Raw genomic sequence first — 24,645 nt, forward strand, 5'->3', positions numbered from 1 at the left:
AGACAGGGTCTTGTACTATCACTTAGGCTGGATTGTGGTTGTGCAATAACAGTTCACTCCAGCCTCGACTTCCAGGGCTCAAGTGATCCTCCTGCCTCAGCCTCCCAACTAGCTGGGACTACAGGCACAAGTCACCACACATACCACTGGCTGATTAAAAACATTTTTTGTAGAGACAGGGTCTCCCTGTGTTGTCCAGGCTGGTCTCGAACTCCTGGGCTCAAGTGATTTTCCTGCATTGGCCTTCCAAAGTGCTGGGATTACAGGAGTGGGTCACCACACCTGGCCTCTTCTTACTTTTAAAATATCGAGGCCAGGCACGGTGGCACACACCTGTAATCCCAGCACTTTGGGAGGCCAAGATGGGTGGATCATTTGAGGTCAGGAGTTCGAGACCAGCCTGACCAACATGGCAAAACCCAGTCTCTACTAAAAATACAAAAATTAGCCAGGCTTGGTCATACCTGTCTGTAACCCCAGCTACTTGGGAGGCTGAGGCATGAGAATCGCTTGAACCCAGGAGGTGGATGTTGCAGTAAGCCAAGATCATGTCACTGCACTCCAGAGTCTTACTCTGTCACAAAAAAATTATTATTATTATTGAAAATGTAGCTTTTGATAATTACATTATAAAATCATCATATAGACTTACTATGCTGTAATTTTTTAAAAGAGATGACTTTGTCACCCAGGCTTGAGTGAAGTGGGGTGATTATAGCTCACTGCAGCCTCAAATTCCTGGGATCAAGCATTCCTCCCTGCCTGAGCCTCTTGAGCAGCTATGACTACAGGCATCACCTGGCTAGTGTTTCAAAAAAAATTATTTTAAAGGCAAGATCTCATTATGTCATCCAAACTGGCCTCGAACTCCTGGCCTCAAGCGATCCTCCCACTTGAGTCCCCACAAGTTGTTAGGACTATAGGCGCTCACCACTGTACTGGCTCCTGTGCTACAATTTTATACAACTATCTCCCATTTTAAAATATCCAGATAGTTTTCCCTTTCTTGGTATTAAAAGTTGTATTTCAGTAAACATTTTATATAAATCTGGGTGCACATCTCCTAGTATTTCAGTAGCTTTGAAGTAAGTTTTGAAAATGTGAAATGTCAGGCTTCCGATTTTATTCTTTTCCGAGGCTATTTTGGCTGTTCTGAGTCTCTTGAATTTCCGTTTAAATGTTAGGTAGGCTTTAAAAAAATAGTTACATTTTTAATATTTAAGTTTTGATGTATTGAAAATTCATTTTGATGATTGGCTCGAGGTGCAGATATAACTCTATAATTTTCCCCAAGTAATTAACTTTCTCAGTTTTATTTAAATACCCTGTACGTTTGTTTATATAGTTATTTAAAAATATATTCTTTCCTAACTGATTTTAAATAACACCCTTAATCAAATACTAAATTATTTAAATAAAGAGTCTTTAACAGGTTAAGAAGGCACTCTTTTACTTCATAAAACAAGTTTAATTTCACTCTACTGCACTGATAAGTGAACTCTTGCTAATACCCCTGCCTTGAAAATTAAGACATTATCTGTGACATATGTCATGATGGTTTAATCACAAGGAAGATTTACTTACTTTTTTCCTTCTTCCAGGAATGAGATTGACATACGTGCATGATGACTCAGAGAGCCTTGCTGATGATTTTACAATCCAGTTGTCAGATGGGAAACATAAGATACTTAAAACCATTTCAGTAGAGGTCACCCCAGTTAATGATGAAAAACCAATGCTGAGCAAGTAAGCTACCTGAAAAGAGTTCCTTTCAGATTTCTGTACAATTCTGTGAAATCTACAATACTGGGTACAGATGTGGTATATGTCTCCCAAAGAAGCAAGTCTTCGCTAGCTCCTATCACAGCTTGCCCCTGCCACTCAGGCATGAGGAACCTTTAGTGCAAATGTTAGTTAAGGTAACCTCTCCTTAACAGTCAGCCCTTTAATTTTCTTCTAAACATACTTGTAAAGAATATGAATGAGTGAACACACGGCATGGAATGAACAGTCTGCTAAACATATAAATACATGCACATACACAAACATGACTGCACACCTACCAAAGTGCAATTAATATATAGATTGAACTAAAGTCTAGTAACATTAACTGCAGACAGTCCTTACAACAGATTTGCTGAAACTTGTAACTAAGTGTGGCTGAGGGAAATAAATCAACCCATTTATTTCATTATCTTGGTACTTTTTTGTCCACCAGTTCTCTACTATGTTCCATATGGGTCAACACCCCCTCCCACCTCACATCAAAATGATCATTTTCTAAAATTTTGAGCAATATTATTAATTGTAAACTTTCTCAGTATCTCTCTGTATTAGTCTGTTCTCACACTGCTATAAGGACATACCCAAGACTGAGTAACTTATAAATAAAAGAGGTTTAATTTACTCACAGCTCTGTAGGGACTGGGAGGCCTCAGGAAACTTACAATCATGGCGGAAGAGGAAGCAAACACGTCTTTCTTCACATGGCAGCAGGAGAGAGAAAAACAAGTGCCCAGTAAAGTGGAAAGCCCCTTATAAAACCATCAGATCTTGTAAGAACTAACTCACTATCATGAGAACAGGATGGGGGAAACTGCTCCCACGATTCAATCATCTCTACCTCATCCCTCCCACGACACATGGAGATTGTGGGAACTACAATCAAGATGAGATTCGGGTGGGGACACAGTCAAACCATATCACTCTCTCTGTAACTGCTCAGAGTTTGATCATAGGGTACAAAGTATTCATCAATTCTATTTCTATAGCCCCAGCCATTTCTTTTACAATTGACAGCTGTACAGAACTGTACGCAGTCTACAGAACTGAACAGAGTTTTAGGGGACTCTTCTCTAGAGCTAGGAGTAAAAAAGCATCTGGTTCTTGGAACCTCCTTGATGACTTCACCTCTTTATTCAATAGTGCAGCAGTAAGAGGCATGTTATAGTCTGGGTTTTTATCAGTGAGTGAATAACTTCCTGAAAGCACCCCAACCCCTCAGATCTCCTCCACTCTGCAGAAAGGAGGGCCTCAAACAAGTCCCTTCCTTATCTGCCACATATCCTGCTGGTCCCTGTGAGCCACTGATAAGGTCCTTAACAAGTATTATGGGAAATACCGATGATAGATTTTTGGAGGGTTGCATCTCATACATCAGTCTGCCTAAAAATATTCACCAAAAAATTTCTATTCTCTTATTTCTTATATATTTCATACATAGCTAATATGTTGGATTGGTATAGCCTTGATTTATAAATATGAAAATATGAAGGCTGTCACAGTATTACAGTACCTCCTTTTTGATGATCTCATTTTAAGAGATAGGGAGGTGAAAGCTGACAGGGTGAGGGCCCCGGGGCATCCACTGGAGAGGGGTAAAACCTGGCATTTATTAAGTGCATACTATAGGACAGACACTATATTAGATTCTTTCATATGTATTATTTCATTAAATCTCACCAAAATTGTGGAAAATACATGTTATCATCCTCACTGAGGAAAACAGACCAGAGAGGTAAAACAGCTTACACTAGGCACCCACTCAACCCCATTTGAATCCAAAGGCCATGCTGTTGTTACTAAACTCACTGGAATAGCTACATCTACAGAATCATCAAATCTCCTTCAAACTTGCTTCAGAAACCCTCCCTTTTCTATGCTTCCTCTTTCCTTTTCTCCTGTGGATAGGAAGTAATGTACTCTCTTTCTCTTCCATGTGTGTCCTTGGGCGTATCACCTCTTTCCTTCTCCCAGAAACTGCTCCATTATTTTTTCCTCCAGTATCTTCAATCTCTCCCTTTTCATTTCTTCTGTTAACAAGACAGAGGGATAAGGATTGTGGTTAAGAGAGCAAATGCTGGAGTCAGATTGACTCATTTCAGCCACTTACCAACAGTGTGATCTTTAACATGTTGTTTAACCTCTCTCAATCTTTCTGTTAACCTCTCTGTAAATGAGGATAATAGTCGTATCCTCTTACTAGGATTGTTACAAGGATTAAATAAAATATGTAAACATGCTTGAAAGACTACTACATGGTAAGTGCTCCTAAGTGTTATTGTTATTATTACAAACAGATATCCTAATTGTAAAAATACAAAGACAAGCTAGTCCCCCATTCATTTCACTGAATTTTTTGGAACTTTTTGGAAGAGTAGTTTGTGCTTGCTTCTTCCATTTCTGCCCACTTTCTCCAATCTCCACTTTATTACTTCTTTCTTTCTTTTTCTTTTTCTTTTTTTTTTGAGACGGAGTCTCACTCTCTGTTGCCCGGGAGTGCAGTGGCGCCATCTTGGCTCGCTGCAAGCTCTGCCTCCCAGGTTCGCACCATTCTCCTGCCTCAGCCTCCTGAGTAGCTGGGACTACAGGTGCCTGCCACTATGCTGGCTAAATTTTGTATTTTTAGTAGAGACGGGGGTTTCATCATGTTGGCCAGTATGGTCTCGATCTCCTGACCTTGTGATCGGCCTACCTCAGCCTCCCAAAGTGCTGGGATTACAGGCATGAGCCACTGTGCATGGCCCAATCTCCACTTTATTAAAGATGCTCCCTTAAAAGTTACTCTTGGCTTTCCTGCCAAATCTAATGGCTCTTCTAACCTTCCTGGACTCTTTGAGAGCATGTAACACCATTTCTTTGCTATTCCTTTTAGCTACTGTAGAGGATGCTTTGGGTCCTGCAGGTCAGAGCCCCTCAGCCCATCTCTGATTCTGGTCCTGATCGTGGTAGAATGTGCCACGTCAGTGTCCCACCTCAGGTGTCCGCGGTGCCTCACTCTACTTTTCTGCCTCAGGGCTTTCATGCAGCCCATGTCCAGGCTCAGCAGAGAGCACTCTGGGGACAGCCCGTAACCTTGGGAGCTAGTAGATAAGATAAATGCTCCACCTTCCTGTCCATCAGGAGCACAATTTGAATTGCATGTATGTGGTTCCTCAAGATACCCAGCAGGATTGAGCCCCAATTCCCCATAGCAGTAAAACACCCTTTGTTGCCTTTTTCTCTTTCCCTTTCTCTCCTGCTCCCTCTCTCCTGCCTCCTGGAATCACTTCACAAATAAATTACCGTCCTTGTCCTAGGGTCCCTTTAGGGTAACCTAGATTGTGACACACCTTGTCCTCTCTTGGCTTCCAGACATTGAATTCTGACACTGAATTCCAAACATTTCATTCTGACCAGAAATTTAATTCTGAATTCTTCCTACCAAACTCTTCATCTTCTTAATCATATTGGCTTCCCGTTTTGATTAATCTGTCTAACCGCTAATCTCCATAAGCCCTCAACCAACTGATTGCTTAGCTTTTTGGAACAATGGGATTCCCATTCTCTAGTAAAGAGATGTGCAGAAGTCACCTCCCACTGCGAGGGAAGCAAGATATTCACCCTGAGTGAAAGTTGTTGGAACTGAGGTGTTCAGGTTTTGGCATCTCCGCAGAGGAGCGGAACACTGTTGATGCCAGTTGCTGGTTCTCAAATGTCCTTTATCTGAATCCTAAGAAATTCAGGCATCCCAATTTTTCTCAGAAACTAAGCTGTAAAGTTGGACAGAGTTAGGCGTCATGAGTAGACCACAACTGAGAGCTAGAAACGCTGGTGGAAAGAGATCCCTATATCACTTTGGCAAGACCAGGAACAATGGCCATATAGGCTGTGAAGGCTGCAGCTCCGCACAGTAAAGGATCTGCAGAAACCACAGCAGCGGCTCTGCCCCAGCCTACTGTTCAAGAAGACAGGAGCTGACCTGGCGTCTGTAACACTGGGAAAAGATGAATATGCAACAAGAACACATACTACCCAGAACATTACTTAGAAGAGGAAGAGAAATTTAGAGAGTCCTAGATTACCTCAGAATGGCATATCATCAATGGCACTGGGACATCTGTAGGCCAGTCATTGAATCTCTTTAATTGAGTTTCTGTCTGTAAAATTAGAACACTCATACCTAGCCCTCTTACTTCGTGGAGCTGTTGTGAGTGTGAAATGAAATACTGGAAATAAGATCATTTTATAGAATAAATTATAACTTACAAAATTGTAAAGTTTGGTACATGTAATCAATTAGAAGTGCCTAATTACCTCTTCCCACATTCATTAGGGCTGACCCATTGTCTTTTCAGACTTTCATGTGTGAGGGCAGAGAGCCTGTTTTCATGCCTCTCACTGGTCATCTTCAGTGCTTTGACTGTTGAATATCATTCCTTAATTGTTGAAGATTGGGAACGGTGATAGTTAGTATAAGTGTACCCTACTAAAGGATTATCTTCTATTTTTATGTCAACCCAGACATTTTTCTTTTTACAGGAAGGCCGAAATTGCAGTGAATATGGGTGGAACTCGTATTATTTCCAGTGCTGTTCTTTCAGCCATAGATGAAGACTCGCCCAGGGAGAAGATTTACTATGTATTTGAAAGGCTTCCCCAAAATGGGCAACTTCAGTTTAAGGTTAGTGACTTTTTACTTTTATTTTTCAAAACTAATGTAGCAGGTATAAATCTTCTCAGTATATACATTTCAGTGATGGGATTTATTCTCTGATAGCCATGAATTTGCCCAGAAGTAGAAAATTTAATTTTACTAGTTCAGGGTGAATTCATGCTGTTCTAAAGTTTCTTTGTCAACATGGGGTAAATTCAACAAATATTAAGATTCTTCATTGCTCCCTCTCCTGTGGGATTATCCCTAAATTCTGAGGGAGGGAATTACTGGGGTAAAGCAAGCTATCTGCTTTCTGAGGATAATCCAGGATCTTTTGTGATATCTTCATTTCTACCAGATTTTTCACTTGTGATTCATGTAATTTTCCTCTTTAGCATCCATCATCTCAATTATAAAACTTCAAGTCTACAGTCTCTCTTGTTCTCTCAATCTCTCTCTCTCTCTCTCTCTCTGTCTCTCTCTCTCTCTGTGTGTGTGTGTGTGTGTGTGTGCGTATTTCAGCTAAATTCTAGATCATTCTCAGGAAAATGAAAACTTTCATTATTTTTTCATGATAATCAGGTCCAGGGAAACTTGGAGGGCTGCCTCTAGCTCCTCTGGCCCTACTGGTCTCTGTTAAAACATTATCTGAATCCCAGCACTTTGAGAGGCCGAGGTGGGCAGATCACAAGGTCGGGAGATCAAGACCATCCCGGGAAACATGGTGAAACCCATCTCTACTAAAATACAAAAATTAGCTGGGGGTGGCAGTGTGCACCTGTATTCCCAGCTACTCACTACTCCAGAGGCTGAGGCAGGAGAACTACTTGAACCTGGGAGGCAAAGGTTGCAGTGAGCTGAGATCGTGCCGCTGCACTCCAGCCTGGGTGACAGAGCGAGACTCCATCTTAAGAAACAAAACAACAGCAACAAAAAAACATTATCTGAGTATTATCACCTCCTGCCTTCTCAATGATTTGCCACAGTGAGCATCTTTCTTTCCTTCTGCTTCTCATCTTCATCCCTGAGCAAGGACAATCTTTATGTCTGCTCCAGGGAGACTACTTACTCCACAAACTATATACCAAATTGTTCTGTGTTCTATCTGACATGAACTTAAAAGCTGAAAGGTCAGTGTCTTCGTCCCACTGTAGTCCCACTCCCCTTGCAGCACCAGAGCCCTTATTGTTTAGGTTCAGATGGACAAAGTCTTGGATCAAAAAGACAGTGTGGGAGAAAACTTCATGTGGGAGTCATCCCATCCTGCTAGCATAACAGATTTTAACAACTGCCAAACTTGAATCCCATGAACTGCATGACACCATAAATTAACATTCCTGGAATTGTGTATGTTCTCAAAATTAGATGCTTTAATGGAAAGCAAATAAGCATGGAAACAATAAAGGGATACTAGGGGTAGGGTCACCTGGGTTTTACTGCTAACTCAATAGCTTGCTTTGTGGTTTGATAAAATGTCCTTGTTTCACTTTAGGCCTAGAATAGCAAAATTTCAGTCTGATTCATACTGTGTGCATGATGTCCAAGGATCAGCCCAACATGAATTACATAGATCAGTCACCTGAGAAGGTCAGTTGAGTAATCAGTCCAAATGTTTATTTCAATGGTGGATTAAGACTAGCAGCCACAACCACCAACCGTCCCCAATGCAATTATTTGATGGAATGCTTAACTTTACATATAATGGAGGCACAGTCCTAGAAAAGCAGCAAGAATTCTTTCTATGTGGAATGGCTTGATTGTCGTAGATTGTAGGCACCATAGAGAATCAGAGTGAAGAACAATCACTGATTTAAATTGAGGTACAGCTGTGTCCTTATTTCATTTCAAAGAGTAATGAAGCAGAAATGCAGTGACAGCTCACACATTTGGGTGGCTTGGGAACGGAACTGTTTTGGATATGTGAAAATGCAGATGGGTCCAGGTTCCCAGTATGGCTCCACACAGTTATCTCCCAGCTCCCTAGCAGTTCTTCGAGTCTTTCCAAGACCGAGGACCAGCACTCCAGCCCTCCTGGAGTCTCCCAAGAGTTCTTGTTTTCTTGTTGACTTCTCTTAGTTTTCCCCATCTTGAATCTGACTTTTATTTTCTTCCTATTTCTGGGTCTTCAAATGATTCTATTAAGTCAATCTAACATTTTGGAGTGCAAGTAAGGAATTACATGGAGACAAAAGAGAGGAAAATATGTCTTCTTCTGGCCTTCTTCCTTAGACAAGATTAGAAAAGGGAAAATGTGAAATAGAATTGCAGGGTTTCCTGTTTAAAACCTGAAAGAGTCTGTTTTAAAAATTATATTGGCAAATAGATCTTATGGAAATAAACACTAGCTTAATTGTTATGATGTAATTAACTTCCATCCAGTGAGCATGAGGGCAGAACATAAATCTACAAATATCAGATGGATAAACATATTAAAGAGAAAGAAACGTTATCAAGTAGAATGACATAAAGGCAAGTGGTAGCACAATGGGAAAAGAGGAGGAAAAAGCTCTTTTGCCAGGAGCTGGGAGTCTGTGGAATCTGGAAATCTGTGTTCTATCTGACATGAACTTAAAAGATGAAAGGTCAGTGTCTTCATCCCACTGCAATCCCTCCTCCCCTTGCTGTACCAGAACCCTTATTGTTTAGGATCAAATGGGCAAAGTCTTAGACCAAAGTATCAAGGGGAATGAAAAGTAAATGATTTACATTTCTGTTTTAGACTCTTAAATTAGACAGTAAAACCACAAGATAGTATCATATAATAAATGTTAAGATGGCTTTTTAAAAAATTATATCTAATGACTTTTTGTGAGCCATTCCCAGGGAAAGGTATGTACCTTAAATGAATAGTAATAGGATTATTAATAAGTTAATAAAGATTTATGATTACATTTTTCTACTACTCTCAGTTCTTAGCCACCCCCCTCAGCATAAGAATCTTTTAAATTCAAAATGCCATAATTTCTGTATCAAGCTCCCTACAAAATATATGCTTAAATAATGTTGGCTTTTAGAAGATTCTGATAAAAATAATATATGATATTTGCACTTTATATTTTTTGATGACTTAGGATATAAATGTAGGGAGTGATAGTGATCCCCATCATTTTCTTTCTTTAGTAAGGCTGGAAACATACTGAGGAGTAAATGCATCTGTTCTATTTTTGTTTTGTCTGCTTCAGATAAGCCTAGTAATGAGCCATGTTGAAAAAATATATATTTGATTAGTGGAACAATGAAAAGAACTAAAAAATGGAAACTCTAAAAGAAACACATTTAATTTCTAAAGAATCCATTCCAAGAGCTCGATTACCCACCTGCTGTCATTATTTGGAATATTTAATCAGCTATGATTGCTTATAATAAATACCTTGGAAGTAACAATGCTGTTGTATTGTTTGACTTTGTCTGAAACCCTTTGGTTGAAGCCAGTGTTTTTCCAAGTTCTCAAATTATTCTAATGTATTTCTTTGAAAAGAAAAAAGTCAGGTAGAATGGCAAAAAGTAGTCTGGAATTTCCCTGAAATATTATTTCTATTGGAGGTTTTTAGGGGATACAGAAAATGTCCACTAACATACGTTGCGGGGGGAAAAAACCATGAGCAGCTGACTAACTCTGGCTCCTTCCAGATAGGGAGGGACTGGGTTCCTCTCTCCCCTGGCATGAAGTGCACTCAGGAGGAAGTGGATCTGAACTTGCTGAGATACACACACACTGGGGCAATGGATTCCCAGAATCGAGATAGCTTCACCTTCTACCTTTGGGATGGTGACAACAGGTCCCCTGCTCTTGACTGTCAAATCACCATCAAGGACATGGAAAAAGGTAAAAAGCATGTCTACCAAGGTTTACTGGGATCAACTTTGCTAACTGGTATAAGTGTTCTATATTTGTTTCTTTCTGTCTCTTTCCCTCCCTTCTTTCCTTTTTTCCTGCCACTCTTCATCTTTGAAATTCTATCATTTATGTTTAGATCCTTTGGCTTCTCACCTGCTTTGTCTGGGACCTATGAGGTTCACAGAAGTAGCCAATCCATTCATTATTTTTTAAAGTTTATTGGAAATTCAGCTTTGCATACAATGTGGCTATACAGGCTACTTTAACTGTTAGGATTTTTTTTTGCTTTAAGTAAAATTTTACCTAATTGATGTGTAACTCTAGTTTTATCTTCAGGAAGTGATCTATCACTGGAAAATGGAGTTTCAAAGGAAAAGTACTTCTCAATAAATGAAAAATATATTTCAAAATTTAAAAATAATAAAGGTAAACTTTGTCATTAGAAAGGCTGGAAGTTGTTGCTTCTTTCACTTTGAAAGTGCTAACATATGCTTTTTAGGGACAGGGAAAGACACTGTAAGATAAGCTTCTTGTGAGTTAATTAACAGAATGAGTTGTATAAATGGTGAATGGGGGAGAGTTAAATGGTAGATGGAGGAGAGTTTTTTTTAAAAAGCTCAGCAAGGAGGTGTAGAAGCTCTTGATACCCAACTGTTACTACCCTGTAATTTTGCTTCACCTTATGTGAGGATCATACCTCATTCATCTGTGTTATCCCAGGATCTAGATAGTCCCAGGATGAAGCATAATCTTAGATCCTCAGTACATGCTTAGTTGACTGAATGCTTCCCTTTTTTGCTTTGGCTGCCAGGAAGCTCAGAGGTAAATTGAATGCTTAAGTGCAATAATAAAAAAAAATTTTGCTTTATGTGTGGCAGAATTGTAATTGTCCTAAAGTTTTAAAAAATTAATTCAGTTTGATCTTGAGGTGTTTACTTTGAGCTATGTAATAATATATTTTATTTGCTTATTTCCTGGTTGTAAATGTGTTCCTTAAAAAAGTCTAATAAGTGACTTCAGATAAGCTAGATGTTACTGTGCACATTTATCTCTCCCTGCAAAACAACTATGTTCATCATAAATATATGTCCAGGCAAAATGTAATACAAGTAATATATTAGGGCAGACAACTAGTGTATCAGAGTAGGCCACCTTCTCATTGGCTCAGCACAACACAGTTTTACAGTGATATAGGAGAGCTCTGTTCCACATAGTCATCTAGGAACTCTTTATATCTAGACATTCCCATATTCTGAAGGCCTTAGAGTCACTCAGGAAGTGAGATATGGAAGAAAATTAGGGGATGTCATGCACTAGGTGTGAAGGTTGTGTACCTCTCTTGCACACATTCCAGTGACTGAATCACAGTCACATGCCACATTAAGAGAGGCTGGGCAATAGAAACTTTAGCTTTGCACCCAAGAAGAAAGGAAATAAAATTGGCCAGTGCATTGCCAGACTCTGCTGCAATTGACATGTGATTATTTTCTAAAAGGATTTTTGAAAACATATACCAAGTAGACACATTATCCTATTAATATTTTCAGTTCAAAATTTTTCTTCTTTGTTTCCTCTTATTCCTCTTACAAAGTGGTGTTTTGTCACTGTACAGTTTTTTTTGTTTTGTTTTTTACTTAACATGAGTTTTTGCAGGTTGCTGCATAACTTTGTAGCCATAATTGTTTATCTCTAAACAAGACTGTACTGAAGAGTTAAATTTAATCACAACCTTAAAATTGAGCATTTGGTTGTTTCCATTTGGGAGCTATTATAAATAACATTAAGCTTCCCAATTGCTGTGTTGCTGTGTCTTCTGATTTGCATAGTGGCAGAAATGATGTTGAGATCTTTCAGATAAGTTTAGGAGGACATTGTCTATAGTTGACTCTAACCTATAATCTGCCCTTACAGTGCTGAAAAATTGCATCAAGGCAAGAGCTGGTTGCTCTTCCTCCCCTCAGGTCCATTTTCTGCTCCTGGTGAAACCTCTCCTGGGTGCTTTTTGTTTCCCCCACCTAATTCATTCTTCTTACTTCCTTGATGTATTCATCTTGCTTCTCTCTGTAGCATCTGTGGCTAAGGTTTTGACTTAAATTTAGAATGGTCTTTGATTCTGTGTAGGACTGAAGTTGCATAGCATTTTGAGATAAAAGCATAGTGTATGAAAAGACCAATTTAGTAATCTGAAACAGCGTTTTCCAATTATGACACTATTGACATTTTGGGATGGAGGATTCTTTGTTGCAGGGGACTCCCTTGTGCATTGTAAAATGTTTAGCAGCATCCCAGGCCTCTGCCCTCTAGAAGCCAGTAGCAACTCCCAGTTATGACAACCAAAAATGTCTCCAGACATTGCCAAATGTCCCTTGGGGAGCAAAATTGCTTGTCATTGGGAACCATTGGTTAAAAGAGTACCACTTTGATGGTTTATTTGTATTTCTTATTTCCTCATGAGACTGAATATCTTTAAAAAAATTTTTTTGGCCACTATGTTTTTAAATTCAGAAATGGCTTGGCATTTACATCACATGTTTTTGGATAGTCACCCTTTTAGTATTAGTTCACAAGAGCTCCCTAGATATTAAAGACACTGAACAAAATAATGCAATGTTTAAGAGCCTGTGCTCTAGACTCAGATGGCTTGAGTACAAATTCTCACTCAATGTTTTCTTAATAGTGTGACTACAAGCAGGTAAGTTAGCATTTCTATACCTTAGCTTCCTCATTTATAATCTGGGGATATGATAAGACAATACCTCACAAGAACGTTCTGTACCTGACACAGAGTTGAAGCTCTGTATTTGAGAGATGATCACTTTGTAATGGGCCTCAGGTGAACAAAATTCAATTATAATCCCTAGTTTGTGAAACTGCATCATTAGTCCACGTGTGACCCACTTCTACCTTCCTCAGTCATACATTTAAAAAAAAGTGGTAAATTACACATTACACAAAATATACCATCTTAACCATTTTTAAGTGTACCAGTTCATAGTGTTAAATATATTCATGTTGTTGTCCATCCAATCTCCAGAATTTTTTCATCTCAGAAAACTAAAAGTCTATACCCATTAGATAATGACTCCTCATTTCCCCCTCCCTGGTAACCATTGTTCTACGTTATGTCTTTATGAGTTTTACTACTCTAGGTACTTCATGTAAGTGGAATCATATAGTATATATCTTTATATGACTGGCTTACTTCACTTAGCATACTGTCCTCAAGGTTCATGCATGTTGTAGCATGTGCCAGGACTCCCTTCCCTTTTAAGGCTGAGTGGTATTACAGTGTATGTATATGCCACATTTTGTTTATCCACTCATCTGTTGAGAGGCACTTGAGTTGTTTGCATCTCTTGGCTATTGTGAGTAATCCTGATATGAATATGGTTGTATAAATATACATATTAAAAATGTATCATGAACATTTTTGCAACTACCACACAATTGAAGGACTGGAATATTAATACTAGACATCTTCCTACATTCTCCAGAAAAAAATATGGTTCTAAATTTTGTATTATTTTCTTACTTTTATCATTTTCTCAGCTTGCTCATATAACTAATGAATGTTAATATACTACATCTGTAGTACATCATTCCATGTAGCTGTAGTTCGTTCATTTGACTACTGCATGAAATTCAGTTGTATGAATAGAACACAGTTTGTGTATATATTCACTTTTTGCAAAGGCATTTGGGTTGTGTGTAATGCTTTCAATTACAGACGGTACTGCAATGACCATTTGGGTGCAGGTCTCCAAGAGTAGCAGGGCAAGTGTTTCTTTCAAGTACATAGCTGGGGTGGAATTGCTGAGTCAAGGCATATGTGAACATTTGACTCTTTACAAAATAATGCCAAATCATGTACCAATTTACACTCTTTCCAAAGTTGTATGCAAGACTCTCTTGATCTATGTCTTCTTCAACACTTTGTACAGTCAGGCTTCTACATCCTTGCCAATCAAAAAGTTATGAGATGACAATTTATCATGATATTTATATTTCCATAATTACTAGTGAGCTTGAGCATTTAAAAATATCTTTACTGGCCATGTGAATTTCTTCTTCTGTGAAATATCTGCTCATGTCTTTTGGTTAATTATTTTTATTCATAATAGTTATATAAACCTTTCTGTCATATTAATTTTGATTTTTGCACAGTTTTGGCCTTTGTCTTTGGCCTTTGCCTTGGACACAATATATTTTTTGATATGATTCTTGACCATAACCTCTTATGTCATGTAGGTGATATTGTCATCCTTACAAAACCACTCATGGTGTCTAAAGGTGACAGAGGTTTCTTAACAACCACTACTCTCCTGGCTGTGGATGGAACAGACAAGCCTGAGGAACTGCTCTATGTCATCACCTCCCCTCCACGATATGGTCAGGTCGAATATGTTCACTATCCTGGAGTTCCCATTACAAGCTTCAGCCAAATGGATATAGTGGGGCAGACCGTTTGCTATGTACACAAGAGCAAGGTGACTGTCTCCAGTGACAGATTCAGGTGAGCCCCATGGAAACTTTTCAACCCCCTTCTTTGGATTAATACTTACAGAAAAGGAGATCTGTTAATGTGCTTCACTATAGTAACCATTTTACAAAATATGTGTATCTTACAACATCATGCTGTATACCTTAAATATATAGAATGAAATTTGTTTTTTTAAACAAAGGATAGAAAAGGAGAAAAAAATGAGTCATTTTTCAGCTCTGGTGCAGCTGTGTTTGTCTTTTACTGCCTTGTATGTAAGGTGAAGCCACACAATTAAAATGACAGCAGCAAAGCAAGAAATTCGGGCCTGTTATCAAAAAATAAACACAGTAAACAGATCTTTATGCAAGTTCTGCTATGAGGAGAAATGTGAAAAGCTGAGGCTCCCAGCTAAAGATAGACCTGGAAAAGTAATTTCCCTCTTTTTGGAGTATGTTTTTCTGTCTGACGAAAAGGCATTTATTAGTAAACATTTGGCATAAGCAGACACTGCCTTTTGACACAACGTGTTCTGGTAACTATATCATAAATCATGTTGTCATAAAGTAGATCATATTTCCCCATAGAAACAATGTTATAATTGGGGGCTGCGCACCTGTTCCAGAATTCTGTGTCAAATAAATCATTGGAATGAATAACAATCTGGTGAAAAGGCAAAGATACAACATTAATGAAAATCTACATTCATTTAAAATATGGAAATTTGTTTCAAGTCACATAAAGCAAGAGCAACTCCAGAAGATCTATAATCTCGTAGCTCTCAAAGCTGGCTGAACCTGAAGTCCCTGGAGAGAAACAAAGATCCCCAGGCCGGGCTTGAGGACTGGGAAATGTTGGACTTTGAGCGAACCGTTGTGCACAATCCAGTTTTGAGTTTTGTCAATTCAGAAGGAGGCCTGGAGAGCATTGGTTTGTCTATTGTACACCCACACTTTTGGCTCCTGGTGTAATTTTTACCATGTCACAATACAATCTTCTAAAGAGTACTATAAAATAACATAAATGGAGCATACTCCTATATTATTCAATAGGTTCCCATAAACTATCAAGTATCACTGTCACACTCATGTTCAAATATCACTGTCCTCTATCTTACTTTTACCTATCTGAATTCAATATGTCTGCTCTGATAAACACTGGTTAAATGTCAGTAAAGAGGATGCTGCTCACCTTTTTAGCATTAAAATGATTTTTGAAAGCTGATTTGGATAATCCAACAAAACAAAACAAAAAATCTCAGAAAGTTGGAACTAATATCTTATTTTTTTCTCTTGATAAATGTCCTTTAACAAGCAGGTAATCATTTAATTGTTCAATATTTTAACTAGTTCAGTCTTTGAGTGTTGCTAAGCATTCACTAAAACGTGAGATGTGGGGATTCCTTTTCAAGCTGGCTCTTTTGTTTGAGAGGTGGAATAGTGAAGTTAAGATACAGGCTTGGGGGCAAGAACTGCCTGAGTGACTCACAACTCTGTGACCTTCATCAGGTTACACAACCTCCTGTGCTCTTGTTTCCTCTTCTATGAAATGGAATGATACTCGTAGCACCTGCCTCACAAGGTTGTGGGAGGTTTATATGAGCTTATGCATGTAAAGTAGTAGTAGAACAACACCTGGCGCATAGGAAGAACTAAGTAAGTGTTAGCTATTACTATTATTGTCATTGTTGTTGTCATTATGTTCTTTCCTTGACGACCTTCTTACTTCCAATCTTTGTAACACCAAGTATGATCTTGAAGGAGGAAAGGAGTTACCAAGAGGAGCAATGATTGTTCTTTTTTTCCTGTTTGCTAATGGAGGCTGGGTGCTTCTTGGCTTAATACGTTTGTATCAGATCCAGGGCTTTTAATTTTACACGCATTTCTGGAACTTCTAGCTTCTTTCCTTTCCTGCTTCCCTCTGTCAATGCCTACAGAACAGTCTGCTGAAGACATTAGTGACTGTCTTGAAGAAACCAGTGACCTTGCTGGAGAACACAGGACTGAATGCATGAAGATGTTGAGAAATGAAGGTTAGATATTAATCGAATGGTGAGAATGAAAAACAAAACCTCCGTATATAAGGATTGGCAATACTGTAAAAGTTTCCTAATTTGCATCTAGAGAAAGTCTTATTAGATGGCATTTTAGGAATCATTTATCCCAGGAATTTCTACATTTCTATATCCTCAGATAATTGCCAGAGAGAACTACAAAATGCATATTCTTGGGCCTTACCCCAGAGAGGCAACTTTGGTAAGTCCAGTCTCAGGCCCAGAAATCTGTATTTTTGAAAGATATCTTCAGGTAATTCTAATGCAGTCAGGACTAGCCATCAGTGGTCTGGTCCAGTCTGTTGTTCTGAATATGTTCTGAGGAGCCTCAAGAATTTATGGAAGTTGAGGCTGGGGTGGTGACTCATGCCTGTAATCCCAGCACTTTAGGAGGCAAGGTGGGTGGATCACCTGAAGTCAGGAGTTGGAGACCAGTCTGGTCAACATGGTGAAACCCCATCTCTACTAAAAATACAAAAAATTAGCTGGGAGTGGTGGTGGGCGCCTGTAATCCCAGCTACTCAGGAGGCTGAGGCAGGAGAATCGCTTGAGCCCAGGAGGCAGTAGTTGCAGTGAACCAAGATGGCACCACTGCGCTCCAGCCTGGGCAACAAGAGCAAAACTCCATCTTAAAAAAAAAAAAAAAAAAAAAAGAATTTATAGAAGCCTTTTTAGGGCCTCCCAGAGATTGAGGTTCTGGGGCCTTCAGCCCCATGTACTGATGGAACTTAGGTGTGTGTGTTGTATGTGAGTGTATGAGTGTTGACACTAAAAACAATACTATAAATACTATAAAACTAAATATAAGAAAACAAATTTTTTGTGCTTGCTAATATTCAGTTTTCAGTAGTTAAAAGGTTTCCTTTTAACCAAATACATTGATTCAAGTTAAAAATTGAATTGATAGAAAGCAAACTAGTAAATAATAAGAGTACACATAGTACGGGCATATGGCAAAAATATGGTGTCAATTACTCAAGATTAGGAAACAAGGTTTTAGGGAGAAAATAAACAACAAAGGCTGAAAAGCATTGATTTGGTCCAATCCCTTATTTACACATAGGAAATCTAGCATTGCCTGAACACCTGCAATGCACCAGAGAATGTCCTGGACTCTTTTTTGTACGTTATTTTTCTTAAGCCTTATGCTACCACCTTGCGAGAGATGCAATAGTGTTCCCATTTTACACATGAGAAAACCAAGGTTCCAAGAGGCAAAGGAAGTCACCTAAACTGATATAACTGAGTATCACTGCTGAATTTGGGGCTCAGAGCTCATTTCCAGTGGAAGGTTCTTTCCATTATACCTCGTTGTACCAAAAATTTGTGGAGAATATGCATTTGTGCGAAGGAACCTCCTCAATGTGTCATTCTGATATTTGGCCAGCAGTTTTACATATTTATAATGGAAGAGCCTAGCATCTGCCCAAGACCCGAATTTTAATCTTGTCATTTCACTAACCCAATCACGGACTGCTATGTTGTTTGTCAAGTGGCGCTAAACCAAAGCTGAAAGCCTGTTTTAATGAAAGTGTGATCATGGTGCTTTTTAAAAATTAAATATATGCAACCAATCTAATCACCTAAATTTATGTTGCTTGCTGTTAAATTTGGCAAGGAATTTGGCTGGGTAGAAGAGATAAATTCTGTGCAGAGGATTTTCCCCCTTCCCTTTTTAATGTAAGCTATGGCAGCATTAATTAAATGGGGGAGTTTAATAGTCAGATTTTACCTTCTGCAAAAATATTTTGTGAATCATAAATTTCTCCTGCATTGTTTGGTGCTGCTGGCCTGGAAGAAAGATTTGGCAGCATATTCTAGGACAGATGACACCGAGTGATTAGCAAGCTGACTTCAGCTGCTGGCAGCCGGGTACTAAAAGAACATGCTAATGTCCTCCATTTTGACATGCCGGCTGGACTTTTTTTTTTTTTTTTTTCTGAGGAGCTGGCGCTATTTATGATTCCATTTTTATCTCTTAAATGCCATGACAGATGGCAGCTTCTTCAGCCAACTTTATTGCCAGGCAATGCAGAAAGCTTGAAAGCACCGTGGTAATGGTGAAATCAGACCAGGCAGGCACCCCAGTCAAATCTGAGAGTCATTCCCCAAATTTCGTGAGAACAGTGGTCATCTTGGCTGCATCTCTTCTCAGGGGGATGTAATAAGGGAAATTAAACAAAATGGACCCACAGAAGGGCTGCTACCACCAACTTCTTCACCTCAGAATGGATACCAGCATAGCAATGGCTTTAAGGTTTTAAACCTTGAGAATATATTTGGAGGATTTAGGGGAGGGGATATTTGGAAGACCATCTGATTGGTCAGCTTTTCCAGACATGAACAGCACTGACCTTGTTTGACTTGTTCTGCTAGCTTTATTTTGACCGGGAACTCAACTGTAACCACTCACTCTGTCCCTCTCTCTGATGATGCCTCTCTGCCTGTGAGTAGTTTGCACTGTTACTTGTGAAAGTGGAATGATGTGTTTGATCCAGTCATGTTTAGAAATTACATCATTTTCACCCCTGGCTTATTAGCTTTAGGTCAGCACAGACAGCTGCCTTGGTGTCCCAGATGGGAGCACTGGCCTCAGAAAACATATTTCTTACTCTTCTGTGGTCTGTGGCCCGCGTGCCCTCACTCCCATCTGTCTGATGGCAGGCTGCCTGTTTCCAACGTGGGCAGATCGCGATCATCCAGCAGGGAGGGGTTTGAGATGGACAGCCTGGATCATAAGACAACTTCAGTGACCTCACAGAGGCCATGCACACATCGAGTAGGTGTGGCCATCCTGAGATGAGCTTTGAGGACCCCGTCAGGCATTTTTGCAATTCAGTCTCCAGAGAGGAAAGTCAGAATTAGATATTTAAGATGGCTACCTCTGATGGAGTCCCTGGCACTCACTCAAGCTTGCATTTGGCTTTGTTGCTCCTGGTCCCATCTCTCCCCTTCTTTCTTCTTCCTTCTCTGCTGATATTTGACAAACTTTTAATAGCGCACAATGTCTGTAGCTCTACAATTAATGCTAATGCTAAAAATACACGTCCTTTGGCTTACATTTACACTAACGTACCAATGGCTGATTTAACCCTCTCCACAGAGCACATTTGATACAGGGATCTGGTAAGGAATAGAGAGCCAGTTTATTTGTGAAATAGAGTAGAATGAGAGGTGTGAAACATATTTCTGGAGGGGGAAAATGGGAAAAAGGGAGCTTGGAGGCACTGAGGGAGCACCTAGCCTCCTTCTTATTTTATCGTGTGTGAAATGATAGGATCTGGGGGGAATAGGAAAAAGTAACAGAAAAACAATAGAATAAAGGCATAACTCTGTTCTCAGGCTCTGCCTGAGAAATAAAGCATAATTTTATACCTAAAAATGTGTATCAATTTACTTTTGAAACTGTGAAGGTGACTAAGTAAAAAGTTTGAAGAACAGACATATTTTTCTAGGTTCCTTTCTTTTCTTTTTTTAAATTATTTTCCTTTTTTAAGATGGGGTTTTGCCATGTTGCCCAGGCTGGTCTCAAACTCCTGAGCTCGAGCGCTCCACCCACCCCAGCCTCCCAGAGTGTCCGGACTATAGGCGTGTGCCACCATGCCTGGCCTCTTTTCCTTTCCTTTCTCTTCTTTTCGTTTCGTTTCTTTTCTTTCTTTCTTTCTTTTTTCTTTCTTTTTTTTTTTCTCTTTGAGACAGGGTCTCTCTCTGTTGCCCAGGCTGGAGTGCGGTGGCATGTTCATGGCTCACTGTAGCCTCGACCTTCCAGGATGAAGTGATCCTCCCAACTCAGCCTCCCTAGTAGCTGGAGCTACAGGCATGCACCACCACACCCAGCTAAATTTTGTATTTTTTGTAGAGAAAGGTTTTTGCCACGTTACCCAGGCTGGTATCGAACTCCTGGACTCAAGCCATCTGCCTGCCTCGGCCTACCAAGGTACTGGGTTTACGTGCATGGGCCACTGCACCGGCATCTTTTTTTAAATAAATAATTGATTTTATAAATACCTCATGATCCAGTGACAAAATTGCCCAATTTGTTAAAAATATACTTATCAAAGGTCTAATTTCATGAAAGGAAAACTGACTGGGTTGTTTTAAGGAAACTGTGATTTTGCTCTATCTATAATTCTAAAGGTAATTGAATACCTTTACAAACTGTAAAAAATGCTGCTATGGGGAAAATGTATCAGGTTTCATTCTTTACAAGTCTAGGTGTGTGAAATGTCAAAGTATACTTTATTTGTTGTATTTCATTTAGCAATTTTAACTTTTTGGACATATATTTCTTTTTCTTTGCATCAAATCAGACATGTTTTCCTTGTCGGCAGTCTTATTAACTAGATAATTAGAAAACTAAAAAACTTCAGCATAGCCTTCAAAGCAATATCAGTACTCAGCCAAACTCATCTCTTTTTACTTTTTGTCTAACTGCCTTCCCCAAGTCTGTGGTCGCAGGCAGGCTGGTTGACTAATTGCTCTCACACTGTCTGGTTTCAGATTTCTTCATACTTAAAAGGATCGATGCTCAAACCCTGAAGGATAAGACACATTTCACAAAGAATAAGGAGACTGTTATTCAAATCTGCCAGATTTGTAAAATAAATATAAATGCTATAACTTCTCTAGTTAAAAAAGAAGCACCAAAGAAAATATACAATTTATATAGGTATATAAAATTTATACATAAAAATGTTATATTAATTTACATATTCTACAAAAACATTATTTTTAGAGATTTTTGTATCAGTGGAATAGAAGAGTCCATCCTCCACGAATATTTCCAGCAACTATGGTACATGGAGAAAAGCTAATAAGACACAACTCTGATTATTTCTAAGTACGTTTCTTTGGTGTACAGTGAATTTGTCAGTCCCATTTGATAGTAATGATTTCCTAACTTTTTGGAGTTTTAATATTGTGCCTTCTTTGCATAATTTCATGATACTCTTAATTCTTATTAAAATAAAAATTACATGTTGAAATGCTACAAAGATCATTTAAATCAGTGTTATTGTGAAACTGTCTTCAGTAGAATGTGATTTCATGATCAATATAATCAAAAGCATGTTATGGTATCACAAATTTAAGACTATAAGAAAGATTTTGCTTATCTCAAATGCGTATCATTTCAGCTTTCTTTTTACAGTTTTGCAGTGGTGCTCAGGCATCACAACTCTTTGTGGTGGATTGTTAAGCCAGCATTTATTTTAAACTCTGCAAGAGTAGAGGGTGCAGGGATCAGAAGACCTGCATTCTAGTCTCAGCTTCATCTCCTACCTGCCTTATGATCTCCCACCAACTTTCTGAACCTTTCTTTGAAGCAGGAAAATAATCCTTGTGTAGCATAACTCTCACCTGTCTTACAGGGAGAAAGTACAGAAGCACATGTAAACTGTAAGAGATTAGGGCCTCCCATAATATTTTAGAGTTGGGTGGTACTTAATGATCTTCTGGTCCATCCCATTCATTTTTCAGAGCTGTGGAAATGAGGCCTGGAAGGGGAAGATGATTTAAGTGAGATTAGATGTCTGAGAAATGTGATCTGCTATTAAGAAATCTACCATAAAAACATATGAGTAGAATGAATCAGCTAAATTCAACCCATTTAGCACTTTACTCTATTGGCCTCCCAGTTATCAGACTTACAACTTTATTACACACCCATGAAAAAAAAATTGAAAAAATATAAATAAATAAAGGAGGTATACTCTTCAAATTCGTATGATGAGTCTCATTGGATGTGAAATTTTTATGTGGTGCAAGGCACATTAAGCACTGATGAGCCTGAGAAATAGGATTGTCAGAATTCCCCTGTTGTATCACATGGGTCTATCATTAATGTTGTTGGGAAAATATTCTTGGGTGTAGAATGGTCCATTTATGCATTACTCTAGTGACTGGTTTAATGATAGGGATTCTTCTGCAAGATCTGCCCTTGATTTTTCATTTGAGTCACAACACGACATACCCTTTAGTAAAGGTGTGTATTGTTATCGTTTCATTCCAGTAGATGGTGACACAAGAATCCATGCTGAAGGCTGCCTTGCCTCTCTTTGCCAGATTCATCATCAGCAATGGACTGCGGACCGAGCATGGGGTGTTTGAGATCACACTGGAGACTGTGGACAGAGCCCTGCCCGTGGTAACCAGGAACAAGGGGTTGAGACTGGCCCAGGGGGACGTGGGCCTGCTTTCCCCTGACCTCCTTCAGCTGACCGACCCTGACACAGCTGCGGAGAATCTCACCTTCCTCTTGGTTCAGCTCCCCCAGCATGGCCAGCTCTACCTGTGGGGAACAGGGCTACTTCAACACAATTTCACCCAGCAGGATGTGGACAGCAGGAATGTGGCCTATCGACACTCAGGAGGGGACTCCCAGACTGACTGCTTTACTTTCATGGCCACAGACGGGACAAACCAAGGCTTTGTTGTGAATGGGAGAGTGTGGGAAGAACCTGTTTTATTCACCATTCAGGTAAGTATGAAAAACACAGTTCATCTGCCAGAGATGTGAGAACTTTTTTTTTTTTTTTTTTTAGACAGAGTATTGCTCTGTCACCCAGGCTGCAGTGCAGTGATGTGATCTTGGCTTACTGCAGTCTCCACCTCCTGGGCTCAAGCGATTCTCCTGCCTCAGCCTCCCAAGTAGCTGGGACTATAGGCATGTGCCACCATGCCCAGCTAACTTTTTTGTATTTTTAGTAGTGACTAGGTTTCACCATGTCGGTCAGGCTGGTCTCGACCTCCCCCTGACTTCAAATGATCCACCTGCCTCCGTCTCCCAAGGTGCTGGGATTACAGGTGTGAGCTACCACGGCTGGCCAAGAACTATGTTTTAATTTCCTTTCCTCTTTAATTCAAATACAGATTATGCATCTACAGCACAAACAGCATATTAATGTGAATGAAAGAGATATGGTGCCCACATAGGTGCTAATGACTGACTGTGAGTGTCGATGGTAGCACAGAAAGGAGCAAAAGCTGTGGGCTTTGGAACCAGACAGACCTAGGTTTGAATTTCTGCTTTGCAATGTATTAACTGTCTGACCTTAAAGAATTCATTAACTCTTCTGAATCTACTTTTCCTTCTTTGAAAAACATGCCTACAGCATTGTGGTGAGAATTCAATAGGATTAGGTATCCAAAGCAGTAGCATATGGCCTGAAACATGTTTGATGTTGAAACTTACGAGGCAGCATCTTTACACTATTACACATGTAATAATGATGAGGGTAATAATAGCAGCAATTGCAGTAGTGTTAACTGCAGGCCAGACCCACTCCATATAAATCTTATTTGATTCTTATAAAACTCATATGAAGCCAGTTTTGTTATTGACATTTTATAGATGAGGATACAAGTTCAGGAGGTAAATAATTTGATCAAATACACACAAAGACCTCAAGTCTTTCTGATCTCAAATTTTGTGTCCTTTCTATGACACTACGCTGCCACATTTGTTGACTATTACAAGGATTCCTGGAGGGCATAATGTGTTTTTCTTTTTTAAGTCAAAACACATCAAGTATATTCTGGCTCTCAAACCCTTGAATCTACTCTCCTTGGAAGTAATTCACCCTCTTCTACACACTCTCACCAAACACAAAATAGTTAAAATTTATCTCTCACTTCAGAATACTTTCTGACTAGTAAAATAGTTACATTTTTCCGTTGCTCTGAGACAGAGAGAGAGAGAAAGAAAGAGACAAAGAGACATTTATTTTAGGAAATTGGCTCATGGCTCATGCAATTTTAGGGCCTGGCGTGTCCAAAATACACAGGGCAGGTTGGCAGGCTACAAATTTCTTTCCTTCCTTCCTTCCTCCCTCCCTCCCTCCCTCCCTCCCCCCTTCCTT

At 39.3% G+C, this 24,645-nt stretch overlaps 1 protein-coding gene across 1 annotated transcript in view; it reads left to right on the forward strand.

The window, feature by feature from the left end:
- Positions 1-24,645, forward strand: part of FREM1 (FRAS1 related extracellular matrix 1) — a 168,759-nt gene that overhangs the window by 103,655 nt on the left and 40,459 nt on the right. The window contains exons 22-26 of the mRNA XM_011930392.1: positions 1,602-1,746; positions 6,301-6,442; positions 10,046-10,241; positions 14,502-14,766; positions 22,850-23,264. Coding sequence (XP_011785782.1) covers positions 1,602-1,746; positions 6,301-6,442; positions 10,046-10,241; positions 14,502-14,766; positions 22,850-23,264 — 1,163 coding nt within the window. The remainder of the gene's footprint in view (positions 1-1,601; positions 1,747-6,300; positions 6,443-10,045; positions 10,242-14,501; positions 14,767-22,849; positions 23,265-24,645) is intronic.

This window comes from Colobus angolensis, unplaced genomic scaffold (genome assembly GCF_000951035.1).
Source record: "Colobus angolensis palliatus isolate OR3802 unplaced genomic scaffold, Cang.pa_1.0 Scaffold86, whole genome shotgun sequence".
NCBI classification, from domain to species: Eukaryota; Metazoa; Chordata; class Mammalia; order Primates; family Cercopithecidae; genus Colobus; species Colobus angolensis.